General features: G+C 39.9%; 1 protein-coding gene across 5 annotated transcripts in view; it reads left to right on the top strand.

Moving 5' to 3' along the window:
- LOC124247491 (uncharacterized) overlaps positions 1-22,805 on the top strand; it is a 166,431-nt gene that overhangs the window by 66,818 nt on the left and 76,808 nt on the right. For 3 of the 5 annotated variants that reach the window (XM_046676825.1, XM_046676824.1, XM_046676822.1), the window contains 7 exons: positions 3,396-3,596; positions 4,332-4,453; positions 7,636-7,864; positions 15,171-15,373; positions 17,794-17,949; positions 20,502-20,595; positions 21,324-21,461. In XM_046676825.1, the coding sequence (XP_046532781.1) occupies positions 3,396-3,596; positions 4,332-4,453; positions 7,636-7,864; positions 15,171-15,373; positions 17,794-17,949; positions 20,502-20,595; positions 21,324-21,461 (1,143 nt within the window). The remainder of the gene's footprint in view (positions 1-3,395; positions 3,597-4,331; positions 4,454-7,635; positions 7,865-15,170; positions 15,374-17,793; positions 17,950-20,501; positions 20,596-21,323; positions 21,462-22,805) is intronic. The other 2 variants (XM_046676826.1, XM_046676827.1) reach the window with 2 other exon arrangements.

Genomic DNA, 22,805 nt, shown 5'->3' with positions numbered 1-22,805 from the left:
TTTGGAGCACTAAAAAGATTTTTGTTATTCTTTCGAAAAGAAAAAAAAAAAAACCAATTCTGTGACAAGTTCTACCTAGCATTGATTTTCTGTTTTGTACTTCGATTGGACCTAAAATACTATTCTTGAAAGTTTTTTAAATCTCAGAAATAAAAAAAAAAAATTTGAGGTAAAGATAATATAAACAAAGTAAGGTTTGAGATTATTCATTTTGGCGATTTTTCTATTTTCTCCAGTATTTGATGCCCACCATCAGTAGGTACCATGTATTGTTTTGTCTGAGAGTTGGCCCTTGACACACACAGATGACATTTGACAGGCTGGGAAGACTTCTTAGACAAATACCAGCCCAGAGTTTAAATGGAAATGAGCTGGTTAGCAAACAGAAAAGAAATAGAACCCGTGAGGCGGAAAGATCAAGGTCCTACGCCTGTTGGGAAAAAATTCGTAATAAAATTATGCAAGGGTCCTTCTGAGAGCTTCATGAGTTTGTGACCAAAGCTTAAAAAGCCTTATCAGATTAAAAACAGAGCCACATCTTCCTTCTCAATGCCTAGGGTTGCCAGGTAAAATATGACAATATTTGGAATGTATTTGTACTAAGAAAGTATTCACTGTTTGTCAGAAATTCAAATTTAACTAGATGACCTGTATTTTTATTTGCCAAATCTGGCAACCCTGTAAACAACAAAAGTGAGCGCGGCAATTTAGCGCCGGCCTCTGCAACCTGGTATCACCAGATTGAAATCACCAGCAAGAACCCTCTCCACGAACTTCCCCTGCCAAATAACCAAACAATAGGATTCTTTGTACAAAAACAGGTCAAAGCAATGCAAATACTATAAACCAGCTCCTGGGATTGCCCTGGTCCAGTTGAAAAGGTTCAAGTTAGTCCAGCATGATTTAGGGAGGTAATTGTTTCTTTGCTAATCTCCTCCCAGGCTACTGAGTGATACCCTTCTTGCCCCATCTAGTCACTCCTTCATTTCTGCTTTGTCTTCCGCTATTTAACATCGAATGTCATTCTAGAGCAGAGCTCTGTGGACAAAACGAGGTAATTTAGACCACCCTGCTTGCTTCCCTTTCTCCCGGGCTCCCTTACCGGCAGGGGGAGCTGCACCATCCTTCATTTCACACTCTCTGAAATGTGAGTTTCTAACCTGTGGAGCACGTTCTGCGTCCTCAGCTTTTAGCCGCCTTTGGTGTTTTCCTTCACATACTAAGCTTGACACGAGGTGCCTTAGACCAATGCTTCCCAAAGAGTATTCTGCAAAACTGGATGCTAAATAAAGTACCCCCCAGCTTTCCCTCCCTGAGCCTTAGCATGGAAGCCCTCAGATCCTGGACATCTATTAATAAGGCAGTACTTGATTCCTAGTCTGCTGTTGATTCTCGTCTGCTTCGCTTCCTGGGAGCCGCAGATGCCATGAGTGGCAAGATGGACACACTCCTGGTTTTTCCTGCTGTGGGGTTCCTTTATTCCCCTTTGCCTCCTGCGCCCTAAGTAGTGATTACACCTTCTCAGTTCTTCCTGATTTTGCATTCTTAGCCATGGACCTCCAGACAGTGAGAGGGGCTCTTTACCTCCTTTTAGGATGTTCTTTACTTTGTTAAGAAGAGGTCTGACTTCCTGGCCTCCAGCCACCAGGAAGACCAGCACCCCAGGAAACAAAACACACTCTTTCTCTAACGCATCCCAAAGCATGCAAGGCTGTCTGGTGGGTGGAAATTGCAACCTCAACAATTCACTCCTTGCTGACAATTAAATGTGGTCACACACTAGGCAAGGCCATGTGTCTTTGGTGACATGGCTACAGTAGGAGCTGAGGCCCTTCAGAATGAGAGTGAAACCTCCATGAGAGGAGCTAGTCACAGAGGAGTGTATGGGGAGGGGCATCTTGAGCTAAAACGCTGAGAAAGGATGTCTTGGATTTGATGGCAGAGGAGAGTAAGGAATTCATTCACTTGTGAGACCAATGGGAGTAAAAGTTCAGAAGCTTCCAGTCAGAGCCAATTTACCTATCAGGCGATACAGACTCGCTGTTCAAGATCTAAGAGCTTTTCAGGGACCAATGAAAATGTTTGAGATCTGAAAAAAACCCATACATTACCCCAAAATATGAAAAAAATAAAATAGATATCAATAAATGCTCAATTACATGTCTGTAAAATGTAAAAACTTTGTCAACTGAGCGCTTAGAAACATCTCATGACATTTGAAAACTATAGATGAGATTTCCTCTGTTCATAAGAATCCTCAGGTATCTACTGCCCAGAAATTATAGCCAATCATTAATTAAATGTATTGCTCATCGCTAAATAATTCGAAAAGCAAAATTATAAGTATCATTTAACATTTTTAAAGAAAAAAATTTGATTGAGACAGTATGTTTTAATATAGTTGATATAATATTGGACAGGGTTTCCAAAAGTAAGAGTGTCTCAGGCCTGTGAAGGTTTTGAAGGAGCCCTAAAACAGTAATTACGTTGTTCAAAACTACTTACTTACCTTGGCCTTAGGTCCCTGTTTGGCATTCCAACCCCGTGATCTCTGAAGAGCTTTTCTGATTAACACCATGACTAATTACACACAAATAGAATTTACACACAGAACAGAAATTCCTTAAGCTCGCAGACAAAGGTAAAAGCAAAATAAAGAGCATGTCTTTCTAAATTCCCACGCTAAGAACCCCTTCAACCGTTAGTGTCTGGAAGCTTTCTTTGGTTTTTAGAAAAGACTTGTGAACTCCACTAGAAAAGCTTCCTCAAGGCCTTTGAGAGTTCTGGACACCAGGCCCTTCTGAATGGAGTCTGGTCTGGTATAAATGGCTTTGTATTTAGCGGGGGCTATCACCCTTGGCCTTCCATTCTACTGCCCCCTATCTTTCTACATAGGTGAAATTTGGGCCAACTATTAAGAAGGGGTCAGAAATGGGGCTGAGGCTATAGAAGAGGGGAGGAGGCTGCATGCCCACCTTTGGTGATGGAGTAAAATGGGGGAAGGAGAATGGGTCTGTGGAGAAAGGTGTTGGAAACAAATATATTTGATTTGACATTGTGACATTGAATGCATTGTCTCTTTGGAGATTATAACTGTTAGATATATGTTAATAATTATATAACCTCCCTTTTAATTTGTGGAGAGCAGGGGAAGAGACAGAGGGAAAACCAGTGTTCTTTCCTTGCCCTCCCTAACTCTGTGGGTTTACTAATTGCTCCGAGCTGCATTGGGGCTGCAACTGCCCACACCAGGCTGGTACCCAGAGGTGCAGAGCTGTCTCTCTCCTGCTGATGCCCAGGGGCTTTCCAAAGCAAGGGGTAGCTGGGGCCTCACCTCTCTTTGCTTGGCCCTAGGGCTGCCTCTGCTGTTCCCTGACTATCAACCTTATTTGCAGCTTCTTGACAGTTACTTTGAAGCCTACCAGCACGTGCTGGACCCCGAGGAGAGGTTTGCCTTAGCACAAGTGATCACTGACATCATGCACAGGTGCCCAAGGTTTGATCTCAGCCACCCTTATTTCATTAAGGCCTACCAAGATGAATGCACCTGCCTGAGGCTTCACCTGCAGCTGGTCAGGGGCATCCTCAACCAGCACGTGAGTACAACTGGATTTAAAAATACTACATGTGAGAAGAGGATGGAAAACACCCGCCAGAACTGAAAACTGCAGAACCTTCCATTGTGGGTCTAGAATCTAGGTTTTCAAGGGCAGTGTGTACAGCATGGTTTTTGTAAGGTCATTTGTAGTGTTGAATTCCAAGCATAACCACAGTCTTAAAGGGAGTTTTCCAACCCTAATTACATTTAATGGTGCATATAGAATGGAAAACCTACTTTCATTAGATCATAGGGTTTTTCGGTAGTGAAAGGATTAAACATACCCTCTTCAAGACATTAGTGTATAAAATTATGTTTATTATTTTTTTAATAGTGTCACTATTTTTAGGACACTAACGGAAACAATCACAGGGTATGTCCTCTAGGGAAAAGCTAGTGGCAGGAAGTAAGCAGGAGACAAAGACCGTTGCAGTATGCTTACCTTACGCCTGCTTAGAATTTTTTCCTTGTAGTCAATTATTTGACAGAAGTTTTCTTGTGCCTCTTAAGATTGTCAGAAGTGGGTTGCCTTTGCTATTCTTGGCTGACCCTTGGCTCAGACTGAGAGACCAGCATGTCTCTGTGTGAGCAGATCCTCAAAACGAAGTCTGGGTGAAAATTAGTGGAATAATGGAGACACGCAAAGGGCTGATGTTCTCATGCCGTGGCTCATAAGCCACGTCCATGGAAAAGTTTAACTTTTCTAATTTTAACTTTTATGTTACATTTCTAGATAGAGCGTCAGCGGGAGTATGTCCAGAGGCTCTGGCAACAAGGTCCTCCAGATGATAGCAATAAATTTGGACTTCCCCTTAACGTAATTTGCAAACAACTTATTTCCATCAACAATAGCTGGTAAGTTGGTGTTGTCTTTAGACATTTTACATTTAATCTTCTAGGTAAGTTAAGGTATGATGTTAAGTCGAAATACTATTCTGCAAAGCACCTCTCAAGTATTTGGGGAGATGAGAGAAGTAGATATAAAAGCCACAGAAGAGGAATTCCTTGCATACCCAATATCTGTTTGCTTTGTAAGTAATAAAGAATTGGAGGCTGGCGCTGGCCCTGTGGTGCAGCTGTTAAGTTCGTGTGCTCCAATTAGGTGTCCCAGGGTTTGCTAGTTTGGATCCTGGGTGTGGACCTACGCACCGCTTATCAAGCCATGCTGTGGCAGGCATCCCACATATAAAGTAGAGGAAGATGGGCATGGATGTTAGCTCAGGGCCAGTCTTCCTCAGCAAAAGGAGGAGGATTGTGGGTGGATGTTAGCTCAGGGCTAATCTTCCTCAAAAAAAAAAAAAAAAGAGTAGGAGGCTATAGAAGAAAATATAGGCAGTACACTCTTTGACATTGATCTTAGCAATATCTTTTCAAATACCACATCTACTCAGGCAAGGGAAACAAAAGAAAAAATAAACAAATGGGACTATATCAGATTAAAAATCTTCTACAAGGCAAAGGAAACCATGAACAAAATGAAAAGACAGCCCACCAACTAGGAGAAAATATTTGCAAATCATATATCTGACAAGAGGTTAATTTCCAAAATATATAAAGAACTCATACAACTCAACAACAAAGAAACCAAACAACCCGATCAAAAAATGAGCAGAGGATATGAACAGACATTTTTCCAAAGAAGATATACAGATAGCCAACAGGCACATGAAAAGATGTTCAATATCAGTAATTATTAGGGAGTGAAAATCAAAACTACAATGAAATATCACCTTACATCCATCAGAACGGCTGTAATCAACAAGAAAAAAATAATGAATGTTGGAGAGGATTTGGAGAAAAGGGAACCCTCATACCCTGCTGGTGGGAATGCAAACTGGTGCAGCCATTATAGAAAACAGTATGGAGATTTCTCAAAAAATTAAAAATAGAAATACCATATGATCCAGCTATCCCACTACTGGGTATTTATCCAAAGAACAGCAAATCAGCAATACAAAGAAATTTATGCACCCCTATATGCATTGCAGCACTGTTCACAATAGCCAAGATGTAGAAACAACCCAAGTGCCCATCAACTGATGAATGGATAAAAAAGATGTGGTATATATGTATACAATGGAATACTACTCAGCCATAAAAAAAGCAAAACCATCCCATCTGCAACAACATGAATGGACCTTGAGGGCATAATGTTAAGCAAAATAAGCCATACAGAGAAAGCAAACACCACATGATTTCACTTATATTTGGAAGATAAACAAACACATGGACAAAGAGAACAGAGTAGTAGTTACCAGAGGGGAAGGGGGTGGAGGGAAGAGTGAAAGAGGTAAAGGGGCACATATGTATGGTGATGGGTAAAAACTAGATTATTGGGGGTAAGAGGCAGTCTCTACAGAAACTGATGTATAGTAATAAGCACCTGAAATACACAATGTTATAAACCAATATGACCTCAGTAAAGTAATTTTTTAAAAAAAGAATAGGAGGCTAGAATTTAATCTTATGTCACTGGATACGGAATCTTCATTCCCTTGTGAAATCCTTTAAAAAAGCAGTTGCTCTTGAAATGCTGTCAGAAGATTTAATCGGAGGTGCCACACAAGCTAACATATATGAAACTGAGATGTGCTTAAAAGTTTTTCAAAAAGGAATTTCTTTATTGTAGCAAGTGTCACCAAAAAAGTTTCTGCAGACTCATCTTGTGACCCCACCCCTTTAAGGAGTAGATTAAATTTCCTGAGATCACTCAGAGAGAGTACATACTTTAGGTCATGCCCTTGACATATGGTCTGATTCCTCCATTCCCTTCCAGCCTTAGAGGGTAGAGAGGGAACCAGGAAGTGGACGACAAGTCTTAGGTTGGTCCATGTGGCCCAAGATCACAATCGCTCTATCACCTCCAAATTGATGGAGAAATTGTCCAGCTCCTTTCAACGTCCAACAAATATTTTTTGAGCACCTGCATGTACCAGGCAGTGTACTAGGAGCTGGGGACACAGATGTGACCAACAGAGGCATGGCCCTATGCTCCTCTGAAGGGTACAGTCCAGGAGTGCCGGCAGACTTTCAGTAGGAAGTTGCTCCAATGGGCTATGCTCTCATCCTGGGGACCAGCAAAGTGCCATGGCTTTCACAGCTGAGATTCTAACTTCGTCTCTTGAGGAAGACCCCTGGGAGTTCCAGGCACGAGACTGCCTTTTCTCTACAGACCTTTCTCAGGACTGACTTCACTGTAATAAGCTTGACACCAGCTGTGTGTGTGCAGCTTGCTACGGCAAGAATCTACTGTTCAGGAAATGGTTCTTGGCAGAACATTCTAGGGCCATTTGGATACTAAGACTGTCAGAATAGTCTCAAAAGCAAATGTTATTCGCTTGATGAAATCCCTTTCCAGACTTAGGGTTGTACTTTTTAAGATCCAGGACTAAGAAAAGCTCCATTTGTGTAGATTTAAGAAGTATTTATGTTCTTTAGCTCTATGTAAGTATAAAAAGGCCCTTGGCTTGTGCTGGGTCTGTTACTTCCAAAGGAACAACCTACAGACAAGCGTTTTATCATTTCTGGCCTCATCCATTTACAAAATATAACATAAATGATTCCAGAAGTAGTGTACAGAATTTAAAAATTGTCTTTGTCCATTAACATTTTGGAAAAATAAAAGGGATAAAGACAGGTGAAAAGCAGAGACCAACCATGGAAATTATTTCTTTAATATTTAGTCACTTTTATTTTAAGTTATTTTGTTTTCAAATATTTGACTATATATTGCTTATTGCAACATCAATAGGTTTGCCATATACAATTTAAGAATTCTATTCTTATCGGGCTTTTAGAATATCTTCCTATGTCCTCCAGTTTTAAAAGGGTTCACATTAAAGCAGAGAACGTGTTGTATAATCCAGTGGGTTCCCCGAATGGCCTCTGAGGTCCCTTCAAGCGCCCAGTTTTTTATAATGTCCTGGATTATAAGACTCATTTTATTGGTCTTTAAAAATAGAAAATTCAAATATCTTTGGATACAGACTAAGTTCTTCATTGTGTAAAATCGTCATTAATTGTTCCTCTTTTTTAAGCCCAGCTTTGAAAAACATTTATCTGCTGGAGTTCCACCCTTCCCTGGGCCTGGCATCGCTCATCCCCAGAGCCCTCGAACACCTCCTCCAGGAGGCCCGCCGCACTTACAGACCCACCACAGCCAGCCGCCTCGCCTTGCTGGAGAGACATGTGCTGCGGCTGGCCCTGGACGTCTGGCTCTCCCCGGCCAAGCCTGAGTCCTGGTACAGCACACAGCTCCAGAAGGATGTAGGTTCTCTGAAGGGGGTAGGGGGGTTCTTGGCAAAGAGACTATTTCCTCCCAGATGTTACTACTTAGCTTTGCTTTTCTGTTTGGCTCTATTCCCCCCTATTTGGCCAGAGACAGATCATAGTCACAGGACTTACATTTTTATGTGATTTTTTTTCATTTTTGGTCAAAGTTTGTATTTTATTAGGATGCTGCTTCAATTAAAACTAGAAGGGAGTTGTACCTAGGTATGCGGAAAATGTTTTCTGGTTTATTTATATGTTAACAACATACATTTTTAATTAAAAATTATTTATTTTTTCCTGCCAAGACTCTTCCTAAAATTTACTCTTTTTCTCCTGAGCTGAGATCTAGTAGAGGAGAGAGAGAACTGAGTGAGGAGTCAGGGACCTGGACTCAAGTTCAGCTTTGTCATTAACTCGCTGTGTGACTCTGAGCAAGTCTGTTAGCCTCTCTGAGCCTCACTTTCCTATGTTGTCACGTTATGTTCATGTGTTTGGGGGAAGGTGGGTGGATGTGAGCTCAGTGATCTCTGAAGCCCCTTCTAGCTTTAATGCTCTATTATTCAAACTGTGGCGTGGTGATGTCTGTGGTGTTGGTAGCTGGATTTAAATCTTTTGCTTTTTCTGTTGAGGCTGTCACAGGTGAGCATGGGGTTCCAATTTGACCTTACTCTGTGTGGGTACTTGCTGTATGAGGAAGAAACTTTCAAGGGCCCCAGCTGCCAAAAATATCTATTCCATGGGCCTGCCTAGGCCTCCTGTACCCTCCTACCCAAACTAAAATTTTAAATTGATCAAAATAATATAAAATTACATGTAATTTTAGCAAAAGAGGAAAGAAAAAAAATTACCCTCAATATAACCACTGAAATGGCATTTGTAATCATTATTTTTCTGAATTCAAGTATTCTATATATGCATGTTTTACAGTTATAATCATATCCTTTGTACACTATCTCTTGTTTTTCTCAGTTAACATTATATAATATATTTTTCCATATTGCTAGCTAGTCCTTATACTCACCTTTATGACTGCATAATTCCCTTAAGTGATGAATCTTGGGATTCATTTTATCTAACCATTTCCCTATTGATAGGAATTAAAGTAGTTTCCAATTTTTCATCATTATTAAAAATGCTATAATGTACATTTCCAATGCTTACAGATTTTTCCATATTTTGGCTCAATTCCCTTTGATAGATTCTTGGAAGTGGAATTGCCGAAACAAAATTTAGGTCTTTGGATACATGTTAGCAGATTGCTTTCCAAAAGGGTTGTGCCAAATTATAATTCCACCAAGAATGTATGAGTGCCATTTCTGCTATAAGTACAGTATTAGGCGTAAGTGTGTAGTGTCTGTGCTAATACATTCATATATATAAAAGGTGGCATTACACTATTAACTTTCATTTCTTTGCTATTTATTGACATTAAATATTCTTGCAAATATTTTGTTGCTAGCTGTATTTTTGGTGAATTTATTGTTGTTTCCCTTTGTTTATCTCTTGGAATCCTAATGTCATTCCTATCCACTTAAATGTCATTCCTTTCCACTTCTTAAATAAAACTTTAACCCTTTTGTCCATCATATTTTATGCAAATATTTCCCCCTATTTGTCTTTTTATTTTTTTAATAGAAACTTCTTATTTCATATATTAAAATCTATTGACCTTTTCTTTTGTGATTTCTTCTATCCTCCTAAATCCAGAAAGCAAAGCTTCCTCTAGATGTTTCATATTTGTCTTATTTGATTCTAATTTTTTAAGGTTTTGATTTTAAGAAATATGTAACTCCTTTAGAAGCCAGACATATTACTTAAAAAAGCCATCAAACCACAAGGGAAGAGAGCATGAGAAGAATAAAGGAACAGAGAAGAACTACTAAAACATCTAGAAAAAAGTAACAAAATGACAATAAATACATATTTATCAATAGCTACTTTAAATGTCAATGGACTAAATCCTCCAATCAAAAGGCACAGGGTGGCTGATTGGATAAAGAAAAAAAAGACCCATATATATGCTGCATACAAGAGACACACTTCAGACCTAAGATACTCACAAACCGAAAGTGAAAGAATGGAAAAAGATACTCCATGCAAACAGCAAAGAAAAGAAAGCTGGGGTAATAATACTTATATCAGACAAAATAGACTTTAAAACAAAAACTGTAACAAGAGACAAAGAAGGGCACTACATAATGATAAAGGGAACAGTCCAACAAGAGGATATAAAACTTGTAAATATCTATGCACCCAACATAGGGGCACCTAATGTATAAAGCAATTATTAACAGACATAAAAGGAGAAATAGACAGCAACACGATACTAGTAGGAGAATTTAACACTTCACTTACACCAATGGATAGATTATCTAAGCAGAAGATCAATAAGGAAACATTGGCCTTAAGTGACACTTTAGACTAGAGGGACCTGGAAGATGCATGTAGAACATTCCACCCCAAAACCACAGAATACACATTCTTTGCAAATGCTCATGGAACATTCTCCAGGACTGATCTCATATTAGGCCACAAAACAAGTCTCAATAAATTTAAGAAGATTGAAATAATACCAAGCATCTTTTCTGATGGTATGAAAGGTATGAAACTAGAAATCAATTACAGGAAGAAAATCAGAAAAGCCACAAAATGCTATTGAACAACGATTGGATCAATGAAGAAATCAAAGGAGAAATCAAAGTTACCTTGAGACAGAGGAAAATGAAAATATGACATGTCAAAATCTATGGGATACAATAAAAGCAGTTCTAAGAGGGGAGTTTAATAGCAGTTCAGGCCTACCTCAACAAACAAGAAATATCCCAAATAAACAATCTAACAGTGTACCTAAAGGAACTGGAAATAGAAGAACAAACAAAGCCCCAAATCAGCAGAAGGAAGGAAATAATAAAAATCAGAGCAGAAATAAATGAAATAGAGACTAGGAAAAAAAAAAAAGAAAAAAATCAATGAAACCAAAAGCTGCTTCTTTGAAAAGATAAACAAAATTGACAAACCTTTAGCTAGACTCACCAAGAAAAAAAGAGAGAAGGCTCAAATAAAATCAGAAATGAAAGAGGAGAAATTACAATGGACACCTCAGAAATATATAAGATTAGAAGAGAATACTATGAAAAGCTATATGCCCACAAAGTGAATAATCTGGAAGAAATGGATAAATTCTTAGAATCATACAACCTTCCAAAACTGGATCAAAAAGAAGTAGAGAATTTGAATAGACCATGCATGACCAGTAAGGAGATTGAAACAGTAACCAAAAACCTCCCAAAAAATAAAAGTCCAGGACTCAGATGACTTCCCTGGTGAATTCTACCAAACATTCAAAGAAGGCTTAATACCCATCCTTCTCAAGCTCTTCCAAAAAATTGAAGAGGAGGGGAGGCTTCCTAACTCATTCTGTGCAGCCAAAATTACCCTGATACAAAAAGCGGACAAGGACAACACAAAAGAAGTAAATTACAGGCCAATATCACTGATGAACGTTGATGCAAAACTTCTTAGCAAAATACTAGCAAATTGAATACAATACATTAAAAAGATCATACACCATGATCAAGTGGGATTTATTCCAGGGATGCAGGGATGGTTCAACATGCACAAATCAATCAACGGGATACACCACATTAACAAAATGAAGACTAAAAATCACACAGTTATCTCAATAAATGCAGAGAAAGCATTTGATGAGATACAGCATCCATTCATGATAAAAACTCTGAATAAAATGGGTATGGAAGGAAAATACCTCAACATAATAAAGGCCATATATGACAAACTCACAGCAAATAGCATTCTAATGGAGAAAAACTAAAAGCTATTCCTCTAAGAACAGGAACCAGACAACGATGCCCACTGTCACCACTCTTATTTAACATAGTATTGGAAGTCTTAGCCAGAGCAATCAGGCAAGAAAAAGAAATAAAAGCAATCCAAATTGGAAAGGAAGAAGTAAAACTGTCACTATTTGCAGATGACATGATTTTATATATAGAAAACCCTAGAGAATCCCCTAATAAACTTTTAGAAATGATAAATGAATACAGTCAAGTTGCAGGATACAGAAGCAACATACAAAAATTAGTTCCATGTCTATACACTAACAATGAAGTAGCAGAAAGAGAAATTAAGAATACAATCCCATTTACAAGTGCAAGGAAAAGCATAAAATACCTAGGAATAAACTTAACCTAAGAGGTGAAAGATCTGTACACTGAAAACTATAAAACATTGTTGAAAGAAATTGAAGAAGACACAAAGAAATAGAAAGATATTCCATGCTCTTGGATTGGAAGAATTAATATAGTTAAAATGTCCATACTTCCTAAAGCAATCTATAGGTTCAACGCAATCCCTATCAAAGTTCCAACAACATTTTACACCAAAATAGAAGAAAGAATCCTAAAATTTATATGGAACAACAAAAGACCCCAAATAGCCAAAGGAATCCCGAGAAAAAAGAACAAAGCTGGAGGTATCACACCCCTGGATTTCAAAATATACTACAAAGTTATAGTAACCAAAACAGCACGGTACTGGCACAAAAACAGACACACAGATCAACAGAACAGAACCGAGAGCCCAGAAATAAACCCACACGTACATGAACAGCTAATATTCAACAAGGGAGCCAAGAACATACAATGGAGAAAGCAAAGTCTCTTTAATAAATGGTGTTGGGAAAACTGGACAGCCACATGCAAAAGAATAAAAGTAGACCATTATCTTATACCATACACAAAAATCAACTTAAAATGGATTAAAGACTTGAATTCAAGATCTGAAACCATTAAACTTCTAGAAGAAAACAGAGGCGGTATGCTTGACATTGGTCTTAACACTATTTTTTCAAGTACCATGTCTGACTGGGCAAGAGAAACAATAGAAAAAATAAACAAATGGGACTACATCAAACTAAAAATCTTCTGCACAGCAAAGGAACCCATCAACAAAACAAAAAGACAACCTAACAATTGGGAAAAGATATTTGCAAACTATATATCAGATAAGGGGTTAATATCCAAAATATACTAAGAACTCATATATCTCAACAACAAAAAAACTAGCAACCCAACTAAAAAATAGCAAAAGATCTGAACAGAGATTTCTCCAAAGAAGATATACAGATGGCCAACTTGCACATGAAAAGATGTTCAACATCATTAACTATCAGAGAAATGCAAATCAAAACTACAATGAGATATCACCTCACTCCGGTCAGAATGGCTATAATTAACAAGACAGGAAACAATAAGTGTGGGAGAGGATGTGGAGAGAAGGGAACCCTTGTTCACTGCTGGTGGGAGTGCAAACTGGTGCAGCCACTATGGAAAGCAGTGTGGAGTTTCCTCAGAAAATTAAGAATAGATCTACCATATGATCCAGCTATTCCACTGCTGGGTATTTATCCAAAGAACATGAAAACACAAATTCATAAAGATACACACACCCCTATGTTCGTTGCAGCATTATTCACAATAGCCAAAACTTGGAAGCCACCTAGGTGTCCATCAAGGGACGAATGATAAAGAAGATGTGGTGTATATATACACAATGGAATACTACTCAGCCGTAAGAAATGATGAAATCTGGCCATTTGTGACAACACGGATGGACCTTGAGGATATTATGCTAAGTGAAATAAGTCAGAAGGAGAAAGTCAAATACCACATGATCTCACTCACAAGTAGAAGATAACAACAACCACAAACAAACACATAGTGACAGAGATTGGATTGCTAGTTATCAGAGGGCAAGGGGGGAGGGAGGCGGGAAAGGGGTGATTAGGCACATGTGTGTGGTGATGGATTGTAATTAGTCTTTGGGTGGTGAACATGATGTAATCTACACAGAAATTGAAATATATTACACTGTACACCTGATATTTATATAATACTATAAACCAATTTTACCGCAGTAAATATATAATACATATTTAGATATATATATTTATAAATATTTAACTCTTTTAGTATTCTACCTGGAGTGTGTGTGTGTGTATGGGGGGGGTGTAGTGTGAGGTATGACTCAAAATAGAATTTATGCCCAAATTACCAGCCATGTATCCTACTACCATTTATTGAGGATTCTTTTCACACTGTATTATGGTACTAGATTTTTTTATTGTATTTTAAATTCTCTTATAAATCATAGTGAATATATGAGAGATACCTGTCTAGTCTCCCACTGATGCCATATAGTTTTAATTATCATTATTTTTGAAATGTGTTCAAATTTGGACCTAAAAACAATAAATGTTCGGATTAATCTTTTGTATTAGGCCAGAAAATGGGGCAGGTATTGCCCTCAGAAGACACGCAAGAATTAGTTTCATAAATTTCTTTATCATTTAGGAAGACTTTAAGAGTCTAGAAATTGTGTCTGTGAGTAGACAAGGTCTTCGGTGGATAAGTGGATAGATATGGGAGCCTGTGCACCCTTGGGGAGCCAAACCAGGAAAGGCAGGTTATGGGGTCCCCAAACTGGGTCCTTGCTGGGGGTAGTATTTTGGAAGGTGGCAAAGATGTCAGAGGCAGGAGGGCATTAAAGAACAATGTGGTTACTTCACAAATTACCCAGGGCTGGCTGAGTGGAGGACCACTGTAAAGGCAGTTTGGTATATACTGTAAAACTGCTGGATGCGGAATTAGAAAGCCTACGTTTACTCTCGGCACTGCTGTGTGCCCTTAGAAGGCTCCAGTGTTGCTTCAGATCCCTCACTGTAAAACGAAAATAATGACATCTGTGATGCCTACTGCACGGGGATCTTGTGAAAATAAAAGTTAATATATGTGAAAATACTTTGAAAATTTGAAACTGCAATTAGAGGGGTTTATAAAAAATTATTGTTATTGGCCACTAAAATGAAAAACAGCAGGGACTTGAAAAATAGCAGGGACTTCCATTCCTAGTTAGGTCATCTTTGTCATTTCTCTTCTTTATTTTGGTTCAAAACATTTATAATAATGATAACAGCAAATATTGTGCACCAGGCACTTTTGCACGTATTAACTCATTTAACCCTCTCAACAACCCTATCAGCAAGTTATCATCTATTAGTTTCTATTAGGTACTGTTATCATCCTTATCCCCACTTTGCAGATGAGGAAACTGAGAGACAGCGAAACTGAGTAAATTGCCCCAAATCTCACAGTTTCTAAGTGGCAGAGCTAGGACTTGAGCCCAGGAAATCTGCATCCAGAGTCTGTGCTGATGATAGTATTTTTCTTAATATGTGGAATTTCTCTTTTTATACTTTAAAAAGTGCTTTGTTTCCTTTCAGCTGTTTTCAACTAAAGTGATGGGAGATCCCTTTCTTGTGGGGGAGATAAGCCAGCTTGCACTCAAGTCTGCAGCCGACGAAGGACATAACCGAGGCCAAGACTCTCAGGTGCTGCTTCTGGAGACGTTTTCCAAACTTCTGGAACTCTTGACCCTCCGCCACCGGCTGATAGAAATGAGTCTGGAGAGTGTACACTTAGCTCGGTCAGTAGGGGGACTGAGGACCCAGATGGGGGATAACAGACCACGGGCCTCCCTACCTCCAAGCTTTGGCCACTCTGTGCCTCCAGAGTAGCCAGCAGTAGAGGACCTAGAGAAAGGAGAGGGATGAGTCAGTGGCAACATCCAGGTCTGACGGAGGTATGGAAGGTTTAGCAGGTAGGGGAAGAGAGAGATTAATGAGTTAAGTTTTGGGCATGAGTGTGAGATGATGGTAAGACACCTAACTGGACATGTTCCATAAGCAGGAAAAATATGAAACTAGAGAGTTTGTTGCAAACATTTTGAGTGCTGTTGGTGTTCTCGTCCCCATGAGGGGCCCTATAGTCACACAGAATCCAGTCATCTACCATCAATCATTATTGAGGGCCTGCTGTGGCCTGGGGTCGTACTGGGGACTTTATGTGTATTAGCTCATTTAATTCTCAGAATATCCTTGTGAGGTAGCTTACAAACGTCTTACCTGTGAGGAAGTAGTGGCTTGGAAAAGTTAAGTAATTTGCCTAAAATCACATAACTAGAAAGTAGCAGAAATAGAATTCATACTCTGAGCCAAAATGTTATTAAACTCTCTGATACTACTTCCCCATAATTTCTGATCCTTTCTCTCAGGGAGCTCACAATGTAAAAGTTACCCCTAAGATAGTTTAACATGCTATTTTAGTTGTATGAACAAAATACTATGGGAGCACAGAAAATGGAATATTTTGCTCTTTCTAAGTGAATTAGGAAAAGCTTCATAGAAGAGGCACTGTTATGAGATAAGTTGTGTCCCCCTAAATTCATATGTTCAAGTTCTAACCCCCAGGACCTCATATTGTGACCTTATTTGGAGATAGGGTCTTTATAGAGGTAATCAAGTTAACATGAAGTTATTAGGGTGGGCCCTAATCCAGTGTGACTGGTGTCCTTATAAGAGGAAATTTGGACACAGACACACACCTCTGTGTGATATGATGTGAAGGCAGAAGAGAAGATGGCCATCTAAGCCAAGGAGAGGGGTCTGAAACAGGTCCTTCCCTCAGAGCCCTCAGAAGGAACCAACTATGCCACACTTGGATCTCAGACTTCTATCCTCCAGAACTCTGAGACAAATTTCTTTGTTCAAGCCACCTAGTTATGGTACTTTGTTACAGCAGCCTAGAAAACGAATAGGGGTGCCATTTGAACTCAGCCTTAACCAATTTTCAAGATGGAGAAATGTGTGAGAACGGGAGTAAGAGAGGAGGGGAAGGCATTCTAGACACATAAGGCTGAAATGCTAGAGCAACATCTGAACAGAGCCTTGCAGCAAGTCATGGAAACATGAGAGCAGAGCTCAGAATTGAAGGAGGACAGAGATGGGTTCATAGGTCCTTACACAAGGGGGTGATGGTTAGGGCTGCACGGTGGACTTCCTAAGGAGGGGATGGAGAAGATGAGAAGAGGCCCCGGTTTGGGACCCCAGGTAACACCAGGGTTTGAAAATAAAGAAGAGAGGAAGCCAATGAGGACAGAGAGAGTGGTTATGAGACAGAAGCATGGAGATTCTGTATCCAGGAAAACAAAGATGCTCCTCAAAGAGAGGACAGAGGCCAGCCATGAAGAGCTCTGAGAGAAGATGGTGCACCTTGTATTGAGGGCAATATTGGTGACCTCACATGGACTCTGAGGGCAGAAGCCAGCTTGCAGGAAATGAGAGTTGAGGAAGTGCCCAAGCACATCTCCTCCTATTTTCACTACTGTTGTAACTGTCACAGCATAGGGCAAACATAAGACCTTTGTGATTCATTCACTTCATACTATGGGGGATCGGAATTGGCTGCCCCAAATATGTCTTTTTGGTTTGATTATTTCTGAGAACAGAAGACTGAAAGGAACTTTGACTTTCCCCCTAACTGCCTGAAAGAATTTAAGATAGAAGACCTGTTCCAGGAAGGAGCTACTAACATAAGATAACTGTAGTGTAATGTAAAATAGGTCCCATTGTCTATAGAGCACCCAGAAAACACTTGTTTAACAAAGATTTCTATTCCCATCTCCATGTAAGTTGCCTTCCTCCTCTTGAAGCCCCAAACCACTACCCCCAACATCCTCCTGTGTCTTTAGCTGAAGATGGTATTTAAGGTGGCATCTTCTGCCATTCTGGCTGAGTTAGTTTTTCTGGGTTTCTCCCATGTATATGTGTTATTAAACTTTGATTTTTCTCCTGTTATTCTGTCTCATATCAATTTAATTCTTAGACCAGCCAGAAGGACCTAGAGGGTAGAGGAATTGTCTTCCTCCCCTACAATACGGAGTTGGCTTACTTTTGTGTTGACTTTTGCTTTTGTGCTTATTCAGTTGTTTTAGTTTTCTTACCACTTACTTTCCTTTTAAGAAAAAATAATGGCAAGTGTTCTTGGCTCTTTTTTACTCTCTTTTAGACTCTATAAGGAATTGGCATGTGAGATGGGTTTTGAAGAGTTCCATTTGTATCTGAGGCCTGTTCACTTTGAATTTGCATCACACAAGGACAAGGCAGACCACCCACCCCCTGTTTTTATAACCTCTCTGCTGGAGGACAGTGATCGTGTAGACAGGTAAGCCTTGAGAAGGTCAAAGTAAAAATAATGTAACTGTAGAATGAACGACCAGTGAAAACTAATTTCTGTCACCACTGGACATGGAAATGCAATTCGATTTCTAAATTCTCTGCCTTACATTTTATCTGCCATGATGCCAATTTGTTTTCTTTTTCTTCCTTTCTTTTTTTAATAAGAGGAGAAAAAAGAGATCTCAATAAAAGGGGCTAATTGGGTTCAAAGACACCAAGTAACCGAGAAGTGGAAGAATCAGATCAGATTGCTCAAAGGAGATGAAACCACAGGCTCGGCAGCTGCTGGCTTGACCATATTGCTTCGGGATAGGAAGGGATGTGAGCAATGGTTTAATGAGGCAAGAACCATGGATCAGAAGTCCAGGTCCCTTCTCTCACTTTCCCTGGGACCAGGAAAAAGTCAGTCAAGTTTTTTGAGCAGTGGTCTCCTGGAAACTCTAACACAATGTACAAATCTATCATGTATGGCAAGATCTCAGCCAGGCTCTTTTGTTGGTCAGTCACAGAAGTTACATCAAACCAGTGAGACTTCTTTTTCATGCCCCATATGTTTAGCCCATTGCCTGAAAGAAAACACTCTTTTTTAAAATAATGACTTTTTTTCCTTCTCTCCAAAGTCTGCCAGTACATAGTTGTGCATTCTAGTTGTGGGTCCTTCTAGTTGTGGCACGTGGGATGCTGCCTCAGCATGGCCTGACGAGTGGCGCCATATCCGCACCCAGGATCCAAACCGGGGAAACCCTGGGCTGCTGAAGAGGAGCATGCAAACTTTTAACCACTCAGGCAAGGGGCCAGCCCCAAAAACAGTCTTACTAGTAACAGATCATGAATCTACTCAGTTAGGGCAAGGAATGTTTTCCCCCTGCACAGAGTCAGCCTTTGACATGTGCTGAGGAGAAATGTCTGTTTCCTTCCTCTTTCCTTCTGTGCTAGTCTGCCCTTCCCCTACAGGTCCTAGCTCTGTCCCTGGAGATTCCTGATAGCAGCCCCACCCCAAGGAAGGCCAAGATGACCCCAAGGAGGGAAAGTCACCTTTGTTTTGCTAATGTGGATCTCTGCTCAGAATATGACTTTGCTGTGTTGGTATGCTAAAGGAGAGAGCATGGGCTAGAAGGAAGGGGGTTTGGATGGTAGAAAACAGTATCCTAGAATTTCCCAACCTTGGCACTATTGAATTTTGGGACTGGATAACTCTTTCTCGGAGGGGGCCGGCCTATGCTTCAGAGGTTGTTTAGCAGTATCCCTGACCTCTACCTACCAGATGCCAGTAGTATCCTTTCCCCCATTTTTGACAATCAAAAATGTCTCCTGTCATTGCCAAATGTCCCCTGGAGGCAAAATCTCCCCCACTCTATCCTGTCACACTACCTAAACCAAAAGGAGAATTTATTGTAAGGATACACGTAGCTGAAGGCAGGAAGTGCAATTGGGTCTCAGGTAGGGCTAGGTCTCCAACGTGGAGCCAAACTATTCTCTGGCTCTTCAAGGACGCCCTGCCATAGCTGGTATTTTATGCTTCTGTGAAAATAGGGCATGTTTTTGTTCAGCAGGAATCAACCAACGAGCATAAACTGCCTGAATGCCCTGTGATCTGGTCAAGTGGTTATTGGTCCTCCCAGTAATGACCCAGGAATCCTGTAAGATCTTGGGGAGCCTCGTGAATTACCAGGGAAAGATTTATGCATCCAGGGAAATTGTGTCTTGAGTTTGAATTTATATTATGTATGTAACTCTTTAAAGTTGCCACTTTAGAGTGCCATTATAACAACAACATACACTAAATGTGAGCACAGTGACTTACATTTTTAAAAGCACATTCAGGGGCCAGCTTGGTGATGCAGTGGTTAAGTTCACACATTCTGCTTTGGTGGTCCGGGGTTCGCCAGTTCAGATCCTGGGTGCAGACCTACACACTGATTGTTAAGCCATACTGTGGCAGGTGTCCCACATATAAAGTGGAAGAAGATGGGCACTGATGTTATCTCAGGGCCAGTCTTCCTCAAAAAAAAAAAAAGGATGCTCATGCATATTATCCCACTTAATATTTGCTGTAACCCTGCAAGACAGGTGGTATCTCCATTTACAGATGAAGAAACCAAGAGTCAGAGATATTAATTACTTGACAAAGTCTCAGAGCTATGGACAAAGCACCACGTCCCAAGGCAGAAAGGTGCCTGCAAAGATCACTTAGATGATTGTTGGGGCCATGGGAGAAAGTGAGAACTGGGCAACCTTTAGGGAGTAGACAAAGGGGTCCCAGTGAGGGAGGGGCCTGAGCAGGTGAGGTCAAGAAGTTAAGAGGAAAAACAGGAAAAGCAGTGGAATGGTGATCAAGAGAAAAGAATTGCCAACACTCTGGGGTGGATGATCACCACAACCAAACTGCAAGGAGATCGAGTCCAATAAGGACTGAAAAGACCCCGGAGCCCTTCAGTCTTTGGGTGGAAACAGCAAGTCTTGTATAAAATCTGTTCTTGCTATTCCCACAGCTGATCACATGGGCAGGTCAAAACAACTTCTTGTTTCTTCTTCCAGATATTCTCCTACTGCTCTGGTCTTAGCCATCTCTGAGGTGGATGATAACCAAGTTGGCAAATTTAGTTTTCATACAAAGGAAGCCATCCTTAAGGTAAATTACTTTATTTCAAAAAAAAAAAACTAAGGTAAAATTAAGCAGTTTGCTCATGCAACCCTTTAAAAATCCAAATATTTAATTCATATAAGTTTGGCTCCCATATATAAGAAAAGCTTCCAACTTCATGAATAATGACCATAGCCTGGCCTTATTGGGTGTGTGCGTTGGCCTGGTTTGAACCAGACTGCAACATCCCTCACAATAACCTCTGTTACTGTTAACAAGAAGCACATGTGGTGAACCATCTTTGCATCAAGCTTTTAAAATACACACTTGTCGTTGGAGCTTTTATCTGATCTTTTTAAACCTGGTGCTATTTTTTCCTGCTACTCGGATGGATTTTCTTTGCTCTTACGTGTATACATGTGGGTTTCTATTTGTGTATTTTTAAACATTAATCTAATCTTGACAGTTTTACAAGAGCCTGCTCCTGAGCACACGTTTGCTAGTTCGTCACAGCCTTCTCATCCTTTTCTGACCACTGGGGAAAGCTTACAGTGTCCAACTGCAAAGCAAATCCGGCCTGGAGGCTGCCTTCCTGGGATGAAATACTGTTTAGGGAGAGACCAGATGCAGGCTGTGGCTGAGGAGCAAGGATCTCAGCATGTCCTGCAGTTTGATCCGTATATTTACATGTTGAATAAGTGATAATCTCAACTCTCAACTTCACCTCTTTCTTTGTGGGGGAAATTGCTAATACCTTTCACATTTTCTTCCCTTAGCTCTTGTTCCATTCAGGAGTGGAGAATATGCAAGTGACCCTTGCATGTCAAGCTGTTCAGAAAAACGCTTTGATGGTGGCTATCCAGCAGGCGTCCTTCTATCACGCTTCCCGAGGGGACTGTCTTGCTGATGTCAAGGTCAGCCTGTAAGATAGAGAAGCCTGAGGCACCACCACCAGCAGCAGCTAATGTCAGGCTGCCTCTTCCCTCCCTCCCTCCCTCCCCCAGGCACCCTCCCCACTCCTCCCTCCTTTCCTTCCTCCCCATCTCTCCATTTCCTTCCTTTACTTTCTCCCTTTTCTTCCTTCTTTTCTATCTTATCTTTTTCCTTTCCTCTTTCCCTCCCTCCTTCTTTCCTAATGTGGATCAACACATTACCAAATCATTAATTTTCAGTGATTTGCCGATAATTTTTCCTTTGTAGTAACGCTATAATATTGACTAGCTAGACTCATCCAGCAGAAAATATCCTGTCCCTCTGCCCTTACCTTTTGTAGATAATTCCGTTGTTTTCCATTTTATCCTTCCTGTATTTCTTTTTGCAAAAGTAAGCAGATATATTTGTCCCTTTTTCCCCCACAAAAGTAACATACAATATGTACTCTTTTTCCCTGGATTTTTCTGGTTGTTATTGAGATATAATTCACATAACATAAAATTCACCCCTTTAAAGGTATAATTTACAAGATCATGCAACCATAACCACTATCTAATTCCAGAATATTTTCATAATTCTCCAAGGAAATCCTGTGCCCATTAGCAGTCACTCCCCATCCCACTTCCCCTCAGCCCCTAGCAACCGGTAATCTACCTTCTGTCACTGTGGATTTGCTTATTCTGGACATTTCAAGGAAAGGGAATTATACAACATATGGCCTTTTATGTCTGGATTTTTTCATTTAACATGTTTTCAAGTTTCATGCATGTCGTAGCATGTATGGGTACTTCATTTCTTTTTTACTGATGAATAATATTCCATGATATGGATATACAACATTTTGTTTATTCATTCATCTGTTGACAGACATTGGGTTGTTTTCACTTTTTGCTGTTATGAATAATGCTGTTATGAACATTCATGTACAGGTTTTTGTAAGGCCATGTGTTTTGAGTTTTCTTAGGTATGTACCTAGGAATGGAATTGCTAGGTTATACAGTAACTACAATTTTAGGAATCGCCGAACAGTTTTCCCAAGTGTCTGCACTGTTTTACAGTCTCACTAGTAATGTAGGAGGGTTCCAATTTCTCTACATTTTTGCCAACAGTTGTTATTGTCTCTCCTTTTTATTTTAGCCATCCTAGCGAGGGGGAAATGGTATCTTGTGGTTTTCATTTGCATTTCTCTAATTACTGATGATGTTAAGCATCTTTTCCTGTGTTTATTGGCCATTCATATGTCTTCATTAGAAAAGTATCTATTCAAATCCTTCGCCCTTGGATTTTTTTTGCCTTTTTATTATTGAGTTGTAAGAGTTCTTCAT

Source organism: Equus quagga, chromosome 11 (genome assembly GCF_021613505.1).
Source record: "Equus quagga isolate Etosha38 chromosome 11, UCLA_HA_Equagga_1.0, whole genome shotgun sequence".
Lineage (NCBI taxonomy): Eukaryota > Metazoa > Chordata > Mammalia > Perissodactyla > Equidae > Equus > Equus quagga.
The sequence above is the reverse complement of the archived record's forward strand: the minus strand, read 5'-3'. Positions and strand labels throughout refer to the sequence as shown.